This window comes from Ursus arctos, unplaced genomic scaffold, assembly GCF_023065955.2.
Source record: "Ursus arctos isolate Adak ecotype North America unplaced genomic scaffold, UrsArc2.0 scaffold_28, whole genome shotgun sequence".
Taxonomy (NCBI): Eukaryota; Metazoa; Chordata; class Mammalia; order Carnivora; family Ursidae; genus Ursus; species Ursus arctos.
The window spans coordinates 4014887-4038533 of NW_026622963.1; the positions used below are offsets into that span (position 1 = coordinate 4014887).

Sequence of the window (23647 nt, forward strand, 5' to 3'; positions counted from 1 at the left end):
TGTGTGCCGCTGACTTGCTGGTGTGAGAGCTCAGGGGAGGATGGCCGAGGGGCTCCGTGGTCAGGGAGGCAGCTCAGCCCCAGCCGGATCTACAGGATCGTTGGAATTTGTCTCAGTGCGAGAATTAGCCGTGGTGGCTCAGCCAAAAGCCAGCCCCTCCCAGCCCTCCACCCCTCCTTCGCTAGGCGCTCCCTCTCAGCCTCATGCTGCTTACTGGTAGAAACGGAAATCCCCCACAAAGCGGGAGATTTAAGTGAGATAAAAGTGCGTTACATGCCTGGCACGGTGTCTGGCATAAAATGAGTGCTCGGTAAATGGTGGCCATCACCATCACCATCACCATCACTGCCCTAACAAGAGGGAAAGGTTTCTGGAAGAAGGAACAGCACAAGCCGAGAGCAGAGGAAGCATGAGACAGTGAGGAACCCCTTGCCTTCTGGCGAAAGTGAAGAAGACCCCAGGGAATGGAGGGGATGCAGTCAGCTGGGTGGAGTGAGTCTGATCTAGCAGGGCTTTGCATGCCGGCGAGGACCGTGGCTGCATGAAGCTGTCGTTGGTTCCTAGTAGCGCAGGGGTTCCGTGAGGTTACCCCTCTGCAGGCAGATGGGCCACCCAGTGCCGGTCTCTCCCTGCTCCGCACGGACCAGACTCTGGCTGGAACCGACTTCGAAATAGGAATGTCCTAACCCTCTGGCTCTTTCTCAAATTCCGTGAAGGTCTCCAGCCAGAAGACAAGAAAAAGGCTCTGAGTTCAGAGCCTGTAGCTTCTTGGCAGCCTGTCATTTGTCTCTCTTTCTGCAGCTTCTTTTCAGTGTCCTTTCTGTCACCATCAGGGAAAATCATTAGTATGCTAATCTAGCTAGCCATCATTTTAACACTGACCTTTGCTAACCTGCCTTTGCAATTTCAGGAACTATGTTTGACTTCTCTAAAAGTAACCTTAAATTGTAGTCTTGTAAGAATTCCGGAGCCGTATCCTTCACTCCTTCTTCTAATGAGGTTATGACCAAATGCTCATTATAATTGCTTTAGACTCCTTTTAATTTTCAAGCTTATTAATCATAAGAAGAGTTATTTAAAATTGCATAAATTAATCTTAGATTAAAAGCCCATCAAAGCCTCGAAACAATTAAGAATAAGTAGGATTTCCCTGGGGCAGCAAGTTTTATTTTAATATTGTAGTCAGGTGGATATCAGAACCTTGAAGTTTGGTAGTGATTAATGTATGCAAAATTTAAATGAGATTTTTTAAATGGCAAATCTAAATCACATATTGACCTAACTGTAGGCTTTAACTGCATTGTCTGTCATATATTTAAACTGTTTACTAATCAACATTTTAATTACAGCGTGTGCTGGCAGACCCTAGGACAAATAAAATCTAGCATTTTAAAATATTGCGGCAAAGTCTGTTATCCTAAGGACGGAGGGACGAGAAAACAGAGCAAACTTTCTGCAGCAGTGGGGAGACTTGACCAGACACTCCTAAGTCGTGGGGCTGCCCAGAGACTTCCGGGCCCCGACTGTCACCTTGCGACTCTGCTGGTCTAAGGCAGCTGCCTCTCCGTGGAACAGCAACTGGGTTTCCTTTGAAGTCGATTCATGTTTAATTAGGGAAATACTCCCCTTCGTGCGTTTGAGCCCTGGCTGCCAAGCATTATTTACCTGAACCCTGTGTAGCCCTAGGGTCACTATCCACCCCCCCCTTTGTGGTATGGAGATAAGATATTTCCAGAAATTTGACTGGACCTCGGCCAAAGTGAGCAGCCTCTTCTCCTTGCCTTCTGCCCCACATCCTGGGTCACCACTGGGTTAGGCAAACTGTCCCGGCTCGGGAAGGTGGCCGTGGGCTGTATCAGAGTTTGGGGAGAATTTCTCCCTTTTACAAATACTGTTTCCGTTATTGAGGGTAGATGAAAAGAGGGTCACCTTGAACAACTGATTTCACCTCTCGAGACTCCAGTCCCCACTTCGTGGGAGGGGGTGGGGGTGATAGTGACTAACTTACTGTTTCTGTTTTTGTGAAAATCCAGACAAGAGGAAGCACATAAAACAGAGTAGGAGTTGGAAAATAAGACATTCCCAAAAATGGTTGCTCCAGGGGCGCCTGGGTAGCGCAGTCGTTAAAGCGTCTGCCTTCGGCTCAGGGCGTGATCCCGGCGTTCCGGGATCGAGTCCCACATCGGGCTCCTCTGCTGGGAGCCTGCTTCTTCCTCTCTCACTCGCCTGCTGTGTTCCCTCTCTATCTGGCTGTCTCTCTGTCACATAAATAAATAAAATCTTTAAAAAAAAAAAAAAAAATGGTTGCTCCTACACTCGTAATTTATTTTCTGAAACTAAAGTCATGGTTAAAATTTCCACTAGCACTGGAGGCTATGTGGTAAGAAGTTCGTGTTCTCCCAACCCTGCCCACGGCCCCAGCCCCACTCTCCAGAGTTAAACACTGGTAAGAGTAGTTTTTCGTGTTACTCTTCCTCACCTTGCATTTTCAATTACTGTATCTTTAGAATCTTTCCATATCCTATAAAAGTCTACCTCGTTCTTTCTAATGGCCTCATGGCAACATAATATGAGTGTACCATATTTATTTAACCAGGACCCTGTCGAGAACTTTTGGACCATTTCCAGACCTTGGCTGTTAAGATGGCGACCACGTCTGTACACATCTTTGCATACGGGATACGGGAATACCAGCCCCTCACCTGCTCTGGTGCTGAATCACCGGACTTGAATCATTGCCGATCCAGGCAGTGATCGTCGTTTTAATTTGAATCATTTTATTAAGTAGGAAGTTGGACACTTTTTTCCTTGCATTTATTGGCCATTTGTGATATTTTTCACATACTTTGTCCTTTTTCTTTGGTTCGGTTGTCTCTTCCTTTGTCATGTTTTTGAGCCTTGACTGCCCCATCTAGAAAGCAAGGAAGGTGGACATACCATCTCCAAGGCACCTTCTGCCTCTCTGGGCTGGGATCCTGGCCCAAGGATCCAGGATCCAAGCTGTCCTTTGGGCAGCTTCTATGCTAACAAAAGGGCCCGTCTGATCGCAGCCTCGCCGAGCCAACACGGGGGTTGCATAGCCAAATAGCTGGGGGTAAACTGCAAGAGGGCTGTTTTCTTCTTTTGTTTAGTTGTGTGTCTTCCTCTCTTAGAAGAGCAGGCTTGGAAATTACAAGGCAGAGCTGGGATTGAACTTCCTTTAAAGCTGCCTGTAGACATCAGGAATATTTATTTTCTCTATTTGTTTTAAGCCTGGGAAGACTGTGTGGTTTTCTCACCACTGTCCTGATGGAGCCCTGACCAGCAAGCGTGCAATGCCCCTAGCCCTAATGTGCCATTAATGATAGGTTAATGTACAGTATAATGTTTTTGGGACTACGGGTTCATTACACTTCTGAGTGTGAGGTCTTTCCACAGAGCGCCCAAGGTCCCATTGCATTATATCATGCAATAAAAATACCCTTTTCATATCACACACTAATAAACTGTATTTGAAATGCTGTCTGAGGGCACTGCCGTCTTGTCTATAGGCTGTGCACGAGTGCAACAGTTGGGTTGCCTCTTTTCTATTTTGTGTTTTAGTTACATGGAATTCTGAACCCAGGGAAGTCTGCTCGTTCTTGGTTTAAATGAAGGAGCGAGTTGGGGCTTGAGCCCTGAGGCTCAGGGGAGCGGCTGCTCAAGGAGTGTTGAGGGTCCTTAATACATTCTTCCTTACTGGAGAATTGGCAGGGTCCCTAATTCTCCCTAGTTCTCTATTGCCCATCCACCCACAAGGTGTGCCGCTGTCAGGAGAGCTGGTCCAGTGTCTTCCACACTTAGCATTAAACATATGTTAGGTGATATAAAAATTTCCTTAGAAAAGAAGTGTAAGTACGGCCAAGTTTCGGTCATCGATAATCGTGCCTAGCACCTGTTTCCGTGCTGGCCTCTGTGCTGGGAGGCTCACTCTCAGCCTCTCTGCAAGGTCGCTGCTTTTCTCCTTATTTGATGGAAGACAAAGTTCACAGAGCTGAAGGGAACGGCTGCCGTGCAGAGAAGGAGAGCTCCCGGCCCCTAGGAACCACAGGTCAATGACGTGCGTGCGCACATGGAGCCCCTCACACCAGCGCCCGGGCCCCCTGAGAGATGGCACCTGTGTCCTCTCATCAAACACACAGAGTCCCGGTGTTCTTGCTAGTTATCCTCACCTTCCTGTGAGTTGGTTTAATCCGGTGATTTTCTTCTCAGCAGGTAGCTAGTAGCAGAGGTGATTTTGAGCTTGGGACCCTGGAAAAGGAGACTCTGCTACATCAGAAAAGAAAAGGACATCAGAATTTAGGGATGAGGCCAAGACTGGGATTGGAGGGCTGAAAATCACGATTTCATACTTTGGTGCAGGGCAGACCATGGTATCTGTACTTGGTTGGGGGGCGTGGAGGTTCTAGCAGCCGTAGGGTGTAGGGAAAGAGTGACATGGGACATCCCAGCACATGGGGTCAAGCCAGCTCCATTGTCCTCCTTTATAAAAAGGCTGGCTTCCACATCTTCAGGGGGAGGTGACATGCGGTACCGTATGTGAGCGCACCTGATCCATGCCTGGCTCGGGGTAAGAGCTCACCACGGTCCCAATTTTGTTGCTGTACCATATTCTAACAAAAGGCACAGGCTTTGCAGCTGTCGTCCAATTCAAATCCCCACTCAACCTTAGGCCAGTCACTTAACTCTGAACCTAGTTTTTGAATCCAGAAATTGGAGGTAACAATAGTAATGCCATCCAGCTACTTCATGGGGGAGGTTGTGACATTGGAATTTAGATAATGAGCTCGAAAGCACGTTGTGGAATGAAAAATCCCACTGAAATGCTGGTATCTGTAAATACCTGTATTTCTCTCTCCAACTCAACATATTCGAACTGGGTTATGTTTGAATAAATATCCTTATAGCAGAGCCAATAAGGACAGCTACTAAAAGCCCTCACTGGCGTCTCCCCGCTCACCACGAGGGAGCGTGTCGCCACGGAAATGTAGACTTACAAAAAGTAAGTCTGCAAAGCACAGAAAAGGGCAGTTATTTTATCCCACGTCTTCATGACAACAGAGCAGGAGAGCAGGGGAGCTGCACAAGGTGTGTGCCCCCCCTTAGTTAGTGGGAGGAGAAACCAGTACCGGCTCAAGATAGACGGTATCGCCTAGAACAGTGGTCGAAAGATCAAGGGACCGTGTTGAATGGGCTGGACTGGTCTGGGGAGCCAAGAAGGTCATGGAAAGGAAAAAACCCGAAGTTGCTGAGACTGTCCTGAAGAAGCTGAACCTTTTGGCTGTAGCAAAGTCTCCTTAATTGTTAGGAGAAGAGTATTTAAGTTTCAAAGATAATGAGTTTTTCTTTTAAGGGTTACAGAGTTCTGAACCTTTTGTTTTCAGATGTGGGGACTTGAGAACACTACACATGAACCTCTCAGGGGTTAAATCTGTCTTTAGGGCCACCAGGACTTGAAAAAATGTTACCATGTATCAAGAAAACCAGAAGTGACAAGTTCATTTAAAAAGCCTGGTTTGTCATTGTTTATCTAATTTTCAGAGTTGACACAGAAAATTAAACCAGCTGACACTCACTCTCTGACCATCTCCCTGGCTCATTTCCCTGGCCCTTTCCTACCTGACCTTTATAAGAGCAAAATGCTCCAACCCCCAAAATCTAAAACTTCCCACTGAGTTTCCAAGTTGCCCAGCAGTCATTCCAAGATTCTGTCATAGGATGTCATCCCTAATGTTATTAAAAAAACAAGATGAGGTCATAAATCTGCTCTTGTGAAGTATTTCTTTTTTCCGTCTGCTTCGGCCATAAATCTCAGAAGTAATCAAACTCTCTGTGAAGGAAGCGGAGCTAAACTTGGGCCCTGAGTGGTCCCATATGTCTGTACCGAATTCAGAAGCTATGAGGGCTCATCTGTCCCGTGGCATCAGCTGCAGAAGGGCGCTGGGCGGTGAGAGCTTTCGCCGTGTTTAACGCTGACGTTCTAAAGCTCAGAGGGCAGCGCCAGACCTGTCGGTGAATGAGCAGCTCCGTATAAGGAAACTATCCAGATAACTGAAGCTTCTTATTTATAACATCAGAACTTTAAAAAAATAGATTGTAGCTAAGAGGTCTTCTTAAATGTATTCTACATTTCCGTCCTTACCCTTTTAAACAGGTATGTCCATCAGGATTTAGCTTTTTAAAAGAATGGCTTTAGGTTGTATTATAAACATTGTCTGTTGGCGGTATTCTGCTATCCCGGTAGCTCCTGATGTTAACGTATGTAAGGCCCTTCGTCCCTGCCCCGAATGACCCCAAGGACCATTCGTCCCTGCCCCGATTGACCCCAAGCTGGCTTTCAGGGTTTTGTTTTTTGTTTTTTTCTGTTTTGTTTTTTTTTTTTTAAGATTTTATTTATTTATGTGACAGACCGCCAGCGAGAGAGGGAACACAGCAGGGGGAGTGGGAGAGGAAGAAGCAGGCTCCCAGCGGAGGAGCCTGATGTGGGACTCGATCCCGGAACGCCGGGATCACGCCCTGAGCTGAAGGCAGACGCTTAACGACTGCGCTACCCAGGCGCGCCGCCCCCCGCCCCCAGCTTTCAGTTTTTGTTATTAGTGTTGCTCCTCGATGGCACTTCTTACCTCTGTCCTCATTCTTCCCTCCGACAGGGAGCCCTCACCTATCCCTCTACCATTTGACTATTTCTGTTGTGCTTTAGATTGGGAAACCAGATACTAAGTTTGTTAGCGCCAAGTCTGCAATACCAGAAAACCGGTTTGAATAAAGGCTTGAGGGACTAGCTAAAAGTGATCGAGTTTTAGTCGAGCTTCGAGATTCTTCGTCTTAAATAAGGGTGTCAAATTATAATGACCTGTTGATATGTCAAGTGCTTCTAGATCTGAAAACAGGCTGTTGGTCTAAGTAGAAAATACACCGCTGGGTAATGTTGCATGTCAATGTCCGCGTCTGAAACAATATGACCACTTTGCTCTTGAATCAGTAATCAGGGTAGACTTCACAGTGTTGAAATTTTATTTTCTGAAGGGACCGAATAAGCCATGAGTATGCCAAAGGAAGTACTCAGGCTCTAAAAACCAGATCTAGAGTCAGGTTGCTAGAAGCCTTTCCATACACCTGTAGTGGATTTGATTGAAAACTGGAGCGTAAGTGCGAGGAGAAGCAAGCTTGTAACGAAGTAACTTTGTCCCTCTTACCAGTGAAAACAGACTTGGTTTCCTAAGGCTCTGCAGTGAAGGCGGCCAGCTTATTTGTAACCAGAGGAAGTGTGCTCGCTTAGTCATTCATTGTGCGCATGACCAACGACACTGCCTCAGAAAACGCAGGCCACACCGTTCACCGCCGTAGAAAACGCATTTCAGGCTTCCGTACATTTAATTTTCTTCAACATTACCTTGCAAACCACAGTAAATCAATAACGGACTAGTTAAGTACCACAGGTTCTTTGTGTTTTGTTTTAGAAAATATTGCTCAAGGCTAAACGTGGGTTCTATTGATGATTTTTATTTGCTGCTGGGACACAGAATGATAAGAATTTTCGAATGGTTTGAGCCTTTTTTGTGGCAATGCTTTAAAAATGAAAAAGAGGGGCAGTTTCCAATGGAAAACTTCAATTGGTGATAGCAGAAACGCTAGAGTAACCGGTCATTTTCAGTCCTGTATTTTGTAGACTAGGCCTGACAGCTTTGGCCTTTGTTATGCTCGGACTTCAAATTTTCCAAAAGGGTTGCCCCGGCCAGTGCCCTGGGCTCCCCCACACTCACCCCAGTAGTAACCCATTCCATTGAATCAGGGGCATCACGGCTGAAAACGGTAAAAAAGATGGCACTTCGGTTAGTTACGTACCCCAAATTTTGACACCCAGTGTCTTTAGCAGTTTTCTTTCCTCTGTGTTTTTTATTGATTCGGTTGCATCAGAAAATGTCCCCTTTAGGTTCAGTCTTCATGCAAAGGGTTGTTTATCCCTTTTTAAAAAATATTTTATGCATTTGTTCATTCTTTTGAGAGAGAGAGCATGCACAAACCCGGGTGGGGGGTGCAGAGGGAGACGGAGAAGCAGACTCCCCACTGAGCAGGGAGCCTGACACCAGGCTCCATCCAATCAGATCATGACCAGAGCTGAAGACGCCCCAGGTGCCCCAGTTGCTTACCTTATTAAGAAACTAGAAACGCTGTTACTAAGATGGATTTTAAGAAATAGCAGCCCTCGCTTAATTGGATGCTTCTTGACATAAGATGAGACGATGGAATAGGAAGTTCTTTTAAAAGTTGAAAGTGTGATACCAGGGCTCAGAAGCCGGGGCTCGGCTGCCGAGGTGATGTTTGGTCAGGGCTCTTGGGCACCTCCCAGTCACCACCATTACCGCCCTTCCCTCTGCCCCCACCATCTATCTGTCTGTATCCCCCCACCCCACTTCTGTCTGCTGTGGGGTCATCCCTCTGCATTTTCAAATATGTTGGCCTCATAACGTTCGTATGGAATGTCATTATTTTGTGTTCTGGATTTGGGGTTATGTATCCTATTTCATTCCCAGTGATGTGTGCTTGTGTCTTTATCAATTTTGTCAGAGGTTAGTTGCCTTACTAATTTTTAAAGGACCAGTATTTTATTGAATTGACCGTTTCTTTGGTACCTTTTTAATCCCTTTGTGTTCTTTATTTGCAGTCTTATGTTTTCTTCGGATTTATTGTTTGTTCTGTTTACAATTTGTTTATATTCTGTTGACATTTAGCTCATAAATTTCCCATCTTCCCCCTCCATTTAATGCTGTAAGTTGCCTTTCAAATATTATTTTAGCTGTATCCCATAAATATTTATATGTAGTGTTTCTGCTGTCACTCAGTTCTAAGTAATTTCTAATTTCAGTTAGGATTTCTTTTTTTGACCCATGAATTGTTTAGAAGTATTTTTTTTATTTGCAAACACACAGGTGTTTTGCTATCTTTTGATTGTTACCTGCTTTTCCTGCATCAGCGTACATGGTTGGTGCAATATTAAATCTGTATTTGTTGAGGTCCCCTTATTACCTGGGTGACTTTTCTCCCTCTGTTCTCTCTTTGCCTGAAAGGAATGTGGTTGTTTCCTCTCGTTGTTGAATGCAGTAGCCTCTTTACATCCTGTAGCTCAAACTTGCCAATTGCATGACCCAAATACTTTGTGGCCTACTGTTCTACCCACCTTCTCTCTCAGTCACCGAGAGAGCTGTGTTCAAATCTTCCTCGATTAGTGTGGCTTTGTCAGTTTCTCCTTACGGGTCTGTCTGTAAGTGTTTGCTTTAAGGCAGTGATGTTAGGGACCTGTGCCAAAAGACTCTGTCTTCATTTCAAAGTGCTTCTTTTACCTTTACGTGAATGCCCTCAATCTCGAAAATATTTTGCTCTACTTTTCTTTTTGTCTACTGTTAATAAACCTACGCTATCTTTTGGTTCGTATTTGTCTGCTGGGTGTTTTACTTTCCCTCTGCTCTCACCGTTTCTGTGTTCTTGTGTTGTAAATGAATCTCTGCATTTTGTGGTTGGTGTCTTAAATTTCATCCAACTTTCTATTAATTGATGAGCTTAATCACTTATATCTATTGCTTATTGGTATACTTGAGTATTTTTCTACTATCCTGTTTTGTGCTTTCTCTACAATACTTTTTTTTTTTAACATCTTCTTTCTCTATTCTATTGGGTTAATTTTTTTTCTTCCCTTTTATTCTTTCCCTTGGTGTAGGAGTTATATTCTATTTTTAACCCTCATGGATTATCCCTAAATTTTTCATCTGACTTAGCAAAGCCTGAGGTTAGTCAATAAATACACCCTCCCAAACAATATGCAGCCTTTGGCTCCATGTCTTACCTTCATATTAGGTAGAATTCGTTTAAATCATATATGATTAAAAAAACAAACAACAGCTGAAAGAAGAACACAGGGTGTTTCCCCTCATGTAAAAGGAGGCAGGAAGTCGGGTGCCCGGACCAGTGCGGCAGCTCCTTCCCTTTTACCGGCCAAGGGGCATTTGAGCTCCAAACGGCAGTAGAAAAGCTTGCCCTTCTTTTCAGGACATTGGCACACGGCATATGTGCTCACACGGCATTGACCAAAACTAGCAAGGGAGGCAGGGCGTGCAGTTGCTTTGCTGGGTAACAGTGTTCCTCCTAAGAATCAGGATTTTTATCAGTAAGGAGGAGGAGAGAAGGGAAATTGAGAGGCAGCCAGCGCTCTCTGCCACAGCCCCTCCCCCGCCAGATGTAAGGATCTTATGAGCATCTCATCCGTCCCTTCTTACATGTCCTCACAGGATTTCATTGCACCTTGTTTTCAGATCCTCAAAATCAGTCTTTACTGTCGTTTTATATATAATCAGTGCTCGTTTAGACTTATCCGTGGGTTTACCAGTTGTTTGTTCCTTGTTGCTGTTGCGTTGTGCTTCCTCCATTAAGAGTTCTGTCGGGGAGTGTCTGTGGGTGGCAAAACCATTGAGTTTAGGATTGTCTTTGCATTACGGTAACTTTTGATTGTTAGTTTAATCAAATCAGGTTTAGAGGTGTAGGCTGACAGTTTTTCCTGGGGCCTTGAAGATACTCTGTTGTCCTCTGGCTTCTACTCTGGCTGGTGAGAATCTGCATCACCGTCTGTAGGCAGTACATGTCTGTCCTGGGTATTCTGCACTTTCCCTGCAACTCATCTGGGTGTAGATTTCATTGTATTTATTCTGTTTGGAGATCGTTGTGATTCTTTATTCTGAGAATTCACATCTTTCATCAGCTCTCAAAATGCTCAGCTCTTGTCTCTGGATATCACCCCTCCCCCATGTGTTCAGTCTTGTCTCAGTCTTTCTTCTGGGCCTTTCTCTTTCACATTAAAAGAAAATTTTATTTCTCTCTACTGTGCTCTGGTTGAGCCTCTCAGGCCATTCTTCCAGCTTACTAAGTCTCTCTTCAGCTGTATGCAGTCTGCTGTCTGGCTCATCCATACACAGTTTCTTTTGTTTTTTTCCAGTGACTGTTTAATTTTCTATAAGTTACATTAAATTCCTTTTCAAATTTCTGTGTTCTCTTTTTCATCATATCTTACTCTTTTCTTAGTACTTCACTTTCTTCCTGTATGTCTTTAGTCTTTTCAAATGTACACTCTTTTACATTTTCCCTCCCAATTATTTTTCTTTTATCTCAGTGCTGAGAACTCTCATCGTCCTGTGTGTATCTTGTCTGCATATTCTTGTCCATGGTGAATTATATCCTCACAAGTTTTGGAATTTTTACTGTAAGCTCTGTGTAGGGTTTATTACGTGGAAATTCTTAAATTTCAGAAGGATTGCCCCAGAATGGTCTTTGTATGCTTCTGGCAGACATTCCAGAGTTAACACTAGATCAGTCTCGACATTATATGAGTTTATCAGCCTGAGGTTCTCGAACTACAGAGGTAGTGCACTGGGTCCCAAACTGCACAGGTCTCTGCCCTGTTTTTGTATTTCTTGGGCAACTCCCTTCAGGGCCACCTTATAGTCCCTTTTGCTGCTGGACAGACATTTTATAGCTTTTATCCCTTCTGTGGTCTCAGCTTTGTTCAGGGTCTCAGGGTCAGCTCTCTAGGGGACCTTGTCTCCTGTTTCCGCTCAGTTCTTCATTCTTTCTAGGACTACATTCCTAGAACCAGTAACCCCTGTAAAGCCACAAGACTTCCACTCACTCAGTCTGTTTTCAGCTCCCTCTTCCTTGGTAACATTTATGGATTCCCTTTCTTTCTTATGAGTTCAGCTGTGCTTTTTAAAACTTCCATGTTATCTGCCGTGGCTAGGGCCATGTAGAAGGAAGGCTCTTAGGCTGCCTTACTCTCTCATCATCTCTTCATTGACTGAATGTCAGAATCACTCCATTCTGTTGTGTTCGACAAACATATGGAGCTCTCGCTGGGCCAGAAATTGTACTGGTTCTCACTGTCTACCCCTGCCTTTCATACACTCACATATCCCACACACGTGAGCACATGCGCACATACAGCAAAGGTCTCCAAGCTCCAACATCAAATCCTAAGAGGTGGGGCACCTGGGTGCTCAGGCGGTTAAGCGTCTGCCTTTGGCTTGGGTCATGATCTCGGGGTCCTGCGGTCGAGCCCCATGTCAGGCTTCCTGCTCAGTGGGGAGGCTACTTCTCCCTCTGCCCCACCCCCCACTTATGTTCTCTCTCTCAATCTCTCTCTCTCTCAAATAAATCTTTTTTTAAAAATCTTAAGAGGTAAGAAAAAAAAAAAGAGGGCAGGAGAGAGAATCCATCCTTCTGAGCATTGCATCTTTAAACCTCCACCACCATACGGCCATCACCCCACAAGACAAACCGCGAACATCTAGACATCGGTAACTGGCCCCATATTCACTGCTTGGACATACTGCAGATTCAGCCTAGAGGCAAGAGTCCTCAGCATTATTGAAGCAAGACCCCCCTTCTGCCTCTGGCACCCTCTGATCCCAACTCTTCTGGGCATCTGCCCACCCCGACACTGCCTGGAGGAGCCAGCATCTGTCCCAGTCCCATCTGAGTTCCCTGCCAGGAAGCCACCACAGCTGCCACCAGAAATGGGCAAGAGGCCCCATTCAGGCACTCACATGGCACAGACTCATGAATGCTGGCATCTCGCATGTGTAGCCCTCACCATGGCCCTCTGAAGTCACCCTGTGCCCCCTCCCTGCACCACACTGCACAGGCCCTAGAATGACTCACAGAGACCTCTGGAAATATCTTGTTCTCTCGATGGGCCATTTTCTGACCAATTACTCTGTGTAGGAGCACGTAGGTCTGCACAGATGAAAGGCGGAGAGCTCCTTGACCCCCTTAGATGCCTGTGTATGGTCTAGGATGGCTAGAGGTAAGCAATTTGCTGCTAATAATTGAATATTTGGGGAGAAACATCTATTTCTGTAGCAATTGTGAAGAATAAACTCAGGAAGGTTGATTGAAATGGCATGTCACAGCTGCAGACTGTTTCTGAGGTCTTAAAAGAAAATGAAGGGCTGGAAGGGACCCCCTCCACCCCCAGACAGGGAAAAGCTTTAGAAATCAGAGGCTGAGAAAGCACATTCTAGAAAGCCGAGCTAGGTAGACAGGCAGGTTCCACCCTAGCTGCACAGAGACAAGACTCACACCCTCATCTAACTGCTGCACCCCCAAAGTATTCTACGCAAAGGAGTCCTAACCACCCCTCACACTGCCCACCTGTGTCTAAGGAGCCTTGTCTGTGGACTGGTGATCTCGTTTGGTCCTTACAACCCACCCCCCCTCCCCGCAAGAGGAAGACAGTGCAGGGGTATTCGGTGGGACTGAGGAGGCCAGCAAACATTGTCCCCATGTTCAAAACCAGCTGAGAAACAGGACTCAGGAAATGATGGAAAGCAAGTATCAGCTTTCCTTCTAAAGACCTAGATTAAAGGACGTGCTTACCTTGTGGCCGGCATTGCCTTGCTGGGAATTACTGAGTCCCAGGGGTTAGCAACCTCAGGCCTCCCCCACGAGAGGGCAGGCCAGAGCGCGTCCTCCCCCGGGGCAGGAGACCCCTGAGCTCGTCCTGCTCCATCCTTCCTCCCGGGGTTGCCACTTCTCCTCCCTGGGGACAGAGCTCAGGAGTATAACAGCAACAGAAGTCCTGGCATGAAGAGCGATGAAGCCTGGGGAGTGGAGGTCCCCCCTTGGAGTATTCTCTCCATTACAGTGAGGCAAGGGTGGCCCTTCCCAAGCCATCTCTCTGGGAAAGCACCAAGAAGGTTTGCTGACTGTGTCTGGGGCTCCTGGCATTACCCCACGCAGGGACAGAAAGGAGGATTTTCACTGAGGGGCCTCAGTTCCTCCCTGCTGAGTCCCCACTTGTGGGGGGCTCCCCTCCAGCCACCTCCTTCCCCAGCTCCGCCTGGTGACCAGCCTGGCCCACCCAGCCTGGAAGGCAGAGTTGACCCCAGGAGTGATTATGACTTATTATGTCATGTAATTAATATTATAAAGGCTGCCCGCTGCCCTGCCACCTGACAGACATCTGTGCACCCTTTTATAAGTCATTTCGCTCTCGAATCTGACTTACCTTCTAGGTAAGTAGGGATTCAAGTAGTAGTTTTTGAACCTTCAGCAGTGGGATGTTTTTTATTACGTAACACTAATGCAGCACCTCGATATTAAGATAGGAAAAAAGGGGTTTTTTTTAGCATGAATGTATTAGTGTTCATTGTGGACACTTCTTTATAAAGTCATTTATGAGCCCTCTCTTGAAGGCACAGAATCTAAGAGCTGGGCTCATAGGTGAGAGCACATTCGTATCTCCGTGAGCATTCGGCTTCCCTCTGCTTTTGCACAGAGTCAAAGGAAATCCTGACTTACCCAAGGGCCTGCTCAGTTCAGGCACCTGTTAAACCCATATAGAAGCTTTGCTAAGGGAATAGCAGAAAACTTTTATTTTCAAAGTAACTAGCAACTGTTCACATGAGTTGCTTATGGTAAATCTGTAGGTCAGACAAGAGGTACTCAGAGCTTGCTGGAACGGACACCATCAGAAACTCAGAGCAGCCTTGACCCTTAGCGCCCTTGCTGGGCATCGCGGGGCAGCCACCGGGCAGATGGACTTCATGGGCTCAGTGCACCTGGCTCCCGTGTGGCACTCACCGTGTTGTATGTCCTTCCGGCGTGAGTGCAGGTAGCAGCCCTGAGCTCTTTCAGACGGCCGGTGCACGAGAACAGCCCCCTAGCTGTCCCCCCACAGAGAAGAAGGTCAGTAACACGCACAGATCTAACAAGCAGGACTGAATTTGCTCCAAGAGCTGCAAAAAATAAGTTAATATCACCGTGCAGGGTAACGATTGCCAGTATTCAGTGTGACATGCTGAGTTAGGCAGAAGTATGTCCATTAGTTTTTAATTAGGTTTTTACACATATAGTTACAGTGTTTCTTGACAACTTAAATCAAACATGTAGAAGCCCCAGCACACCTCACATCCTTAGTTCCGCTGGTCTCTGCGGTCCCGTCCAGTCCTTCTGCTTCTCCGTTATTCCTGAGAAGGGGCTGAAGCGTTAGCCCTGCCGCAAGGGCTGGAATCCTAAAGGGGACGTGCCGAGCACCTTCAGGGAAGGCTAGCAGACCCAGCAAGGAAACGTGAGGTGGTGGGCAGAGCGTCGACGCTGGGGACCCTTCAGCCTCTCAAGTCACCCCTTCCAGGCACCACCTAATCACAAGACTGCCCCTGCCAGCTCCGCGAGCAGCCTGTCGAACTCTTCACTTGTTTTAGACTCGGCGAACATGCAGCCCGGCTAGGCCTCATGCTTCATCGGGCTCTTGGGTCCTTGGCATCCGCTCCCATGCAGCTTCCTTGTGGGAGAGGACGCCTGGTGGCCTGGGGCTCATCCTGGGGTCCAGGGAGGACCCCCGGGTCCCCCCGTCAGCTGTGGACCCTTCCCACTAGGCCTGCCCACCCCAGCCTGTGGAACTTCCCAGCCTGGCAGCAGGCCCCCAGGGAGATGCCATAACTTACCAGCCAGTCCAACTAATTTTCTTGGCAGCTGCTATGTGATTCGTTTTTCCCTGTCCTCCAGTGGTTGCCAGTCTAGTGTTAGGGTGAACATGGGTTCAAATGATGATAACGTGTGGTCAGAAAGAGGGTGTGTGCGCAGTTCTGTCTGGGAGAGATGGCATCTTTCGTGAGGAGACATGATGAACGGACTCACAGAGGGAGATCTTAGGTTTGGGGTACAGTCCGCTACTGGACATCCTGTTTCTTCTGTGCTTACCTTCAGGGCCCGGCGTCTCTAGCCCTGGAAAGTCTCCAAGCACTAGACCTTAGTTTTTTCCTGCTTCTCTAGAGACTGGGCCCAAGGAGAAAGAATGGAGAACCAGGGAAGCAGGGGTTCTCAGCTAGACCACCCACCTCTGCTCTGAGGGCCGCCGTCCTCCAGCCCTGGCACTCATGACACAAGACAGCACGATGGCAGAGGGCTCAGGCTCTGGAGACAACACGGCGTTCAAGCTCCGTGGCCTTGGGCAGCTTCCTCAACCTTCCTGTGCTTTAGTTTCCTCATCTGTAAAATGGAGATGATAATTCTTAGAGTTGCTGATTAGCAAATAAATTATTTGAATAGAGCTGCCTAACACATAGGACTTTGAACAAGGGAGGACACAGATACGCCTTTTTGTCACCCTAACTGCAGTTACCAGTTAAAAATCACTGGTTGAGGGGGCGCCTGGGTGGCTCAGTCGGTCAAGCGTCCGACTCTTGGTTTCAACTCAGATCACGATCTCAGGGGCCTGAATCAAGCCCCACATCGGGCTCCGCGCTAGGCTCGGAATCTGCTGAAGAGTCTCTCTCTCCCTCTGCCCCTCCCCACCCCACACTCGCTCATGTGCTCTCTCACAAATAAATAAATCTTTTTTAAAAAATCATTTGTTGAGCACCTATGATATACAAGATACTCTTTTTAACAGGTAGAAATTTATTTTTTTTTAGATTGATTTAGAGAGAGAGAGCACGCATGCAAGTGGGGGGAGGGACAGGGGGAGAGAATCTCAAGCAGACGCCCCGCTGAGCATGGAGTCCAACACGGGGCTCCATCCCACGATCCTGAGATCGTGATCTGAGCCAAAATCAAGAGTCAGACACTTGACTGACTGAGCCACGTAGGCGCCCCAAAAGTAGAGATTTAGAGCTCACTGTGCCTGACCTCAGAGAGCACAGTAGTTGATGTCCTCTGTGACAGAAAAGAGTCTTAGATTCAGAGCCTAAGTCTGCCACTTTCTAGCCCTGTGACCTTGCCCCACGTCCCATTTCTTGGCACCTTAGTTCCTTTTGTCTATAGATGGGGGTGCTGGGAGGGTTCGAGGCCACGTGCCGATGTCCGGCAGCCGGAAGGCGCACGGCAAGTGCTTGGTAAGTAGCTAGAGACGTACAGATGCGGATGACTGGGTCCTGCCACAGGCCTGCTACTAATTGAGGGCCTACTCTGTGCCGGCCTTGCAGCCACACCTGCAGATTATTAATGATTCAGATGCATGATGTTCTTTCGGAAATTATGCAAGAGAAGGAAGGGTGCAGACCCCACGTAGGTCAGTTCCCATTGGGAGGAAAGTCAAAACCCCACTAAGGGCAGAGCACGAGCAGTCCAGACCTCTGACCCTCAGGCAGCTCTTAGCGCTGCCACAGGCCCGCACAGTGGGCACACTACCCCCCGTCTCCCTGTCCCCCCGCCCCGGCGGAGGGTAGAGCGCTGCGCACGCGGGAGGGACTCGGGAGTGCCCTGCTGTCCGTCAGGAAGGCATCTCGTCACGATGAAATGGATGGGAAAAAATCAGGGACATTATTACAGAGGAGAGTCTCACTCTGGCGAACCCACCGGTCACTTGGCCCAGATGACGGAGAGGGAACAGCTACAGCTCCTTCCCCCGAGTTCGTAGTCTCCGCGAGGGCCCTTCCTTGCGCTGGCATGGCCTGCTGCTCAGCCCCACGTGGCCACGGCTGCACCCGGCCACGGCGACCGTCTTCGGCGGCTGTGGACTCATCCGTCCAGCGCTCCCCCACGTCCCACTTTTGGAAGCGCCCTACCTCTTGCACTGCCATCCTTTTCCCTTCGTTCTGTCTCCACCTTCTGTGGCGGAGTTTGTGGTCTCCACCTTCTGTGGCGGAGTTTGTGGTCTCCACCTTCTGTGGCGGAGTTTGTGGTCTCCACCTTCTGTGGCGGAGTTTGTGGTCTCCACCTTCTGTGGCGGAGTTTGTGGTCTCCACCTTCTGTGGCGGAGTTTGTGGTCTCCACCTTCTGTGGCGGAGTTTGTGGTCTCCACCTTCTGTGGCGGAGTTTGTGGTCTCCACCTTCTGTGGCGGAGTTTGTGGACCATAATACTTCCACCCTCCCCGGTTTAATCGTTGCAAGTGGCCCTGAGAGAACGCAGGAAGTGAGAGTGGCTCCCGCTGCCTGGTGATGAGGCCAGCGAGATCCGCAGCTCCAGCGGCGGTGGAGTGGCTGCTAACACGCTTTCTGGCTGCGGGGACAGAGGCCTGGGTACCGGGCGCGGCCACCGCGGGGCCGGGCGGGATGCTCCTGACAGGCGGCATGGGGGTGTCCGGCTGCAGGAGGAGCACAGCACACCCCCTCTGTTCCTCGTAGCATGATGGGGGTACGAGGGTTTGTCCATGTCCGGATTCCTCTTCCTGGGGAGGGACGGGCACTGCAGGAGGCTCGAACCCCCCAGGGCCTCATGGAGACCCCGAGAGAGGCCTACAAAGTCAGCTCTCTGGTTGCAGGTGCAGGAGAGCATTTGGAGTCAGGAGACCCATGTTGGGGTCCAGCCTGGCCACTTGCTTCGACGACCCCGGACAGGGCCCCGAGTGTCTGTGTGCACCTCCAGAGTGAGTGTGGGGATTCCGTGGGAGCATCAGGACAAAGCCCTCAGCAAGTGCTGGCACACAGTACTCCTCCCTGGTGCTGGACTCAGTGGTAGTGTTATGTAGGGTGTAGTGTCCGTCCGTCTCCGGCTTCTGGCCTTGCCAGGACTCCTAGAGCTGCTGGCTGTGCTGGTGTCCGCTCAGGTCTGTCCAGAGCCACCTGCTAATCCAGGCACCTCAGAGTGGCTGAGTGATTCTCGTGCCTTCTCTAGAATCATTCATTGGATTTTGTTTGCTTATTAAACTCGTGGGGAGTTCATACATCATGCATGTCAGGGCCAGAGGAGTGCCGCTATATCGTAGAGAGGAGGGGGAGCATACAACCTGCCGGGGTCGCAGGGGCACAGTCCGGCCCTGAGAATGCGCCAGCCTAGAAACCAGGAGACTTGAGTTCAGCCCCAGCCCTGTTAACCGGTCGCTTCCCTCCCTGGACCTCAGTGTCCTCTTCTGTAAAATGGGATGATGGCGTATGTGTCCTGCTTCCCGCACAGGCTGATGGGGATAGGGAGCGTTGAGGTGGAGTGACCTGACCCCATGACAGAGCCGGCGTTCTCTGAGTGTCCAAGGCATGCGGCTGACAGAGGTCAGGACCTGGGGCAGTGCAGGCTCGCAGCCTCGGTGTCGCCTCTGTCCAGGAGGGTCTGAATCACAGGGCAGAAATAAAGGTGAGGGGAATTGCAGTCTGGTTGATGATTCTCCCATTTCTTTTTTTTTTTTTTTTAAGATTTTATTTATTCGACAGAGATAGAGACAGCGAGAGAGGGAACACAAGCAGGGGGAGTGGGAGAGGAAGAAGCAGGCTCATAGCAGAGGAGCCTGATGTGGGGCTCGATCCCATAACGCCGGGATCACGCCCTGAGCCGAAGGCAGACACCTGACCGCTGTGCCACCCAGGCGCCCCTGATTCTCCTATTTCTGTCTGCTCCCCGTCAGCCCGGGAGATCCCCAGGCGGTGGGCTTGGCTTACAGTGACCTGTGATGCAGTCCCAGCCCTGGGAGCCCGGGCAGGTCGGCCGCGAGCCAGCGGCCTGCGTTTCCTCTTCTGTAAAGTGGAGATTCTAGCGCCCAGCTCTGACTTGGTGCCTGTCCCCGGACTGTGAGGTGCTCACAGGCCCTGCAGGAAGAGCCGCTGCCCAGCCCGGGGATCGTGGCCCCCGGGGGCCCACTGCTGCTCCGTTCTGCTGCTCTCTGTGCCCTCCCTCCTTGCACGCTGGCTTTCTCAGTATGTTTGGTCACACCGTGGGCCACACCGCCAACGGCTCCCAAGTTCACACCTCGCAGGCCCTGCTGCCTAGAGAGGCTGGGGTCTCCCTTCCGTACCTGTCTCTGTCCCCTCTCTGCGTCTGTCTGTGATTCCCCCCCCCCCCGAGCCAAACAGCAATAGCTGGGGACAAGACCCCTTGTCCAGGTCCCTCCCTTCAGGCAGGTGTAAAGCATCAGGGACACGCAGGACAGGAGAATCACCTCCCAGCCAAGGAGGGCAGTGGATGCCGACCCTCTCCTCCTTGCGCCTCCCAGGGCACTTGGGCAAAATGCTTCCCTGCAGTGTGGCCATCAGCCTTCCCGTAACTGGAGGAATGCCTCCACTCTCCCTCCTGCAGTTCCGCTCTGCTTGTTGCCGAACAGATGATAACAGAGATGCAGCATATGGGCCCCAAAGTCACCGGGCATTCTGGGAAAGTGACACTGTGCTACCCCGGGCTTGGGGGGAGGGGGCCATCAGCTTCTGAGCACAGCTTCTCCCTTTGTTCTTCACAAGGGCGCAAGGGCGCCTCTCCTGAGCCTCCTGAAAAGGAAATGTGCGCTCGGACTTAAGGAAGAATTCCCTCCATTCAGGCAGCAATGTAGGAAGGCAGGTGTAGGGTAGACGTATATACGGGGGGAGAACTGCATATGGGGGTCAAGATAGAGGCCCTCCTGGGCCTCTCCTGCCCCAGCCCCCAGCCCAGCTGCCTGCGGAACACCAGCCCAACCTGGCCTCCAACTCCCCTTACCCAGTGGCCATCTGCCAGGGGCACCTGCCCCCCCAGTAGTCCCACAGGTGTGTTGGGGGCCCCATGGAATGCCACGAGCAGATCACAGGCGGTGCCCAGATGGGCTCCAGGCCTAGCTCCGTGATAGCCTCAGAGAGGCGCTACCCCAGGCAGAGTGCCCTCGGCACCCCCTAAGTTGAACGTATTCCCTCCCTGCACTCCCCCAGTGTTCTGTATGCCTCTGAACTAGACCATGCAGGACACTCCTGGGAATGGCTTTCCTGGCCTGAACTAAGAAAGCCATGTAAGGGGATGCAGCAGGAGCCCAGCGTAAGGAAGCCGGGGTGGTCTTCCTTCCCATCCCCAGAGACTCATCAGGTCTGACCCAGCAGCCTCATTGCCTCCCCCAGCCTGGTCCTGGACCGCTCCTGCAGATATGCGAGCCCCGGGCCCACATCCCTCCTGCCATGTGATGAACTCATTTTGAGGCAGCTTGGAGCTGCAAGCAGGCGGCCAGTGGCTGGCTATCCCCCAGAGCTGCTGGTCAAGACTGGGGTACATTGGGAAAGCAGTGCTAGGAGCCCAGCTCACACCAGTGGGGAGGTGAGAGGGAGCCCAAGAAGGGCTCAGAAAGCAGGAGGGTGCACTGGCTCGGGGCCGGCTCAGTCAGTTGAGAATCCGACTTTTGGTTTTGGCTCAGGTCATGATCTCATGGGTCATGGGCTCCATGATCAGCAGGGGGTCTGCTTGAAAATTCTCTCCCTCTGCCCCTCCCCCACACACACTGGCGTGCACGCACGCGTGTGTGCGCTCTCTCTCTCTCAAATAAATAAATAAATCTTTTTTAAAAAGCTGAGGGTTCAGGGAAGCTGGAGCTGGAAGGCTGCAGGGGTGGGAGAGGAGGAGGTGGGGGGAAGGGGAGGAAGCAGGGAGCCCCCCTCCGCACTCACCCACTGTGGCTCCCTGAGTCTCAGGCTACATTTTTGGTAGAGGAGGAAGCTGCCAGGTGTGCGTTTCTTAGCAGGGAAGCCACTTGGTGAGAAGGAGGTTAGAGAATGCTTTTCAGTTTCCCTTTCACCTTTGACCTGTGTGCAGGGTGACTCTGACTGCTCCTGCTTTTTTCTGACCTTTCCTGGGAACTCCTAGGAGGCCCTAAGATTGTGAATGTGAATCTTGATTCTTCAGGACCACAGGGGAGGGGACTGGCTAAATATAACTTGGCCTGCCTTATGGGGTAAGTAGGTTAGAGCCCTAGACAGGCCACATGGAGAGAGTCCCGGCCCCTCCAAAGTCCAGCCCCCACCTCGTCACCAGGAACTAGCGTGGATCTGCACCCACCAGCATACGCCTCCTTCCCCTGCTACATGTGCCTTCCCTCCACTCGGACATGGTGACTTATCCAGAGAGCGTTAGACAAAGAACACCGGAAGGGATGGACGTAGCCTTGGACGAGAAGATTCTCTGATCTGTGGGCAGCAACGGGACTGGGGTGCTGGCAACCCAGGGGCCAGGCATTGGCCGGCCCGCTGTTGGGGTGGGGAGGGGCCCAGCAGTGTGGAGAGAGGACAGGCCCTCACCCTCGGGCAGCTTCCAGGCTGGCGGGACTCTCAGGAGAAGGTGGTCAAGTAGGGGGCGGAGTCTGAGCTAGGCAGTGCGTGCCGCCCCGCCCCCGGCCTCTGTCAGGCTAGCTGCGTAATGGGTTGATGGTGTCCTCCTTCCCTCGAAGGGCTGATGGGGAAGTCCAGGCCGAGAACAGGCCCGGGCAAGCATAACGAAGGGCAGAGTCTGGGGAATGTGTGTCACAGCCTCTCCTCCCCTCCCCCCCACAGGGCCACCCGTTCATCATGCAGTTCAATGACGGAAACGCCACCGTGGTGTCCATGTGGGTGTGCAGGGCGCTGGAGGAGAGGCGCAGCCAGCAGGGGCCTCCGTGACGCCGCAGAGGGGCACTGACAGCCCAGGACTGGTCACCAAGGGGACAACCCACCCACTGCGCCCACTTTCTGTTTGCCGTCTGCACCAGAAGAGCTTTGCTGGGCCCGGCTTCCCTGCTCTCACCTTTCACTCTGCTGGCAGATGGCCTAGCCTAGGGAGCCCTCCGGAGTGGCCAGCCTTTGCCCCCTCTGGTCTGGAGGCACTGACTGGGGGTGGGCAGAGGGATGGGGGTATCAAGAACCAGCTTCGGTGCCCCTGCCCCTCTTTTTTCCTCACGTTTTTCTTTGTAAAGGGTCAGGCCCCGTCAGCATGACTGATGGGAATAAAGGTATTACTGCTTCGTGAGGGTCGTGCTGTGTGGGGAGCGTCTTACCCCTCCAGGGGTGGGGGTGGGACGGGGCCTCCGCTCAGCAAGGATGTACCGCAGTGCCCGAGCTGCCCTTCCCCAGGCACCTGCAAGCTGCCGAGCGCTCCCGGACGCGCTATGATGAGGCCCATAGCCCGGCCCATTTGACAGATGAAAGACTGAGGCACGCCGGTCCCCGAACCAAGTCCCATGGCAAGGAGCAGCTGAGCCAGCAGGACCTCAGGACCCCTGCTGTATGCTCCCTGCTGGACTGGCGTTTGTCTGTCCCGACACATCGCCGGCTCCCACAGCGATCTGTCCTGGGGCTGTGGGTGAGGAGTTGGAAAAAGACCCCGAGCCGTTCTGAGGCCCTTCTCCCAGCTCGCACTCCCACACCGCCCCTCCAGCTCCTCTGCAGCAAGCTGCCCCTCACTGCCTCTGACCCCACGCCCCGCGAACCTCCCTCATCTCCGGCCACTCACAGCTGCCCTCCGGTAATCCTGCCAGGTAAGTGTGGCCGCGCCCATTTTCCAGGTGAGGAACTGAGGCTCACAGAGGCTGGAGTTTCCACTTGCAGGTCTAAGTGGCAGCTCCACATATCCAACAGCAAACTCCTGATGCCACACATTCAGAACCACCTCCACCGCTCTCCCATCTCAGTAAGCGGGAGAGCCTCCCAGCGCCCAAGCTAACATGCTGGCGCCCGGCCTTGGCTCCTTCCTCCCTCACACCCCACCTCTAGCCCATCTTGAAGACCTGTTGTCTTCACCTTCAGAATGTATTGATTCCACCACTCCTGTGTTCTTCCAAGGCCCCTCACCTGGACCCCCACAGCAGCCTCCCACCAGGCTCCCCCTCCCGCCCTGCCCCCTGCAATCTGTTCTCCACACGGCCGCTAGAGGGAGCCAGTTAAACCACGGTGGGTCACGGTCCTCTCCTGCTCAGAACGTCCATCGGTGCTCCGCTCACTCAGAGGTCAAGCTGAAGAC

The 23647-nt window shown here is 50.8% G+C and overlaps 1 protein-coding gene across 4 annotated transcripts in view; it reads left to right on the forward strand.

The window, feature by feature from the left end:
- MAP2K5 (mitogen-activated protein kinase kinase 5) overlaps positions 1 to 22652 on the forward strand; it is a 249378-nt gene extending 226726 nt beyond the window's left edge. For all 4 annotated transcript variants that reach the window (XM_026478382.4, XM_044391907.3, XM_026478383.4 and 1 more), the window contains one exon: positions 22207 to 22652. In XM_026478382.4, coding sequence (XP_026334167.1) covers positions 22207 to 22311 — 105 coding nt within the window. In that variant the 3' untranslated portion in view covers positions 22312 to 22652. The remainder of the gene's footprint in view (positions 1 to 22206) is intronic.
- Positions 22653 to 23647: the final 995 nt, after the last annotated feature.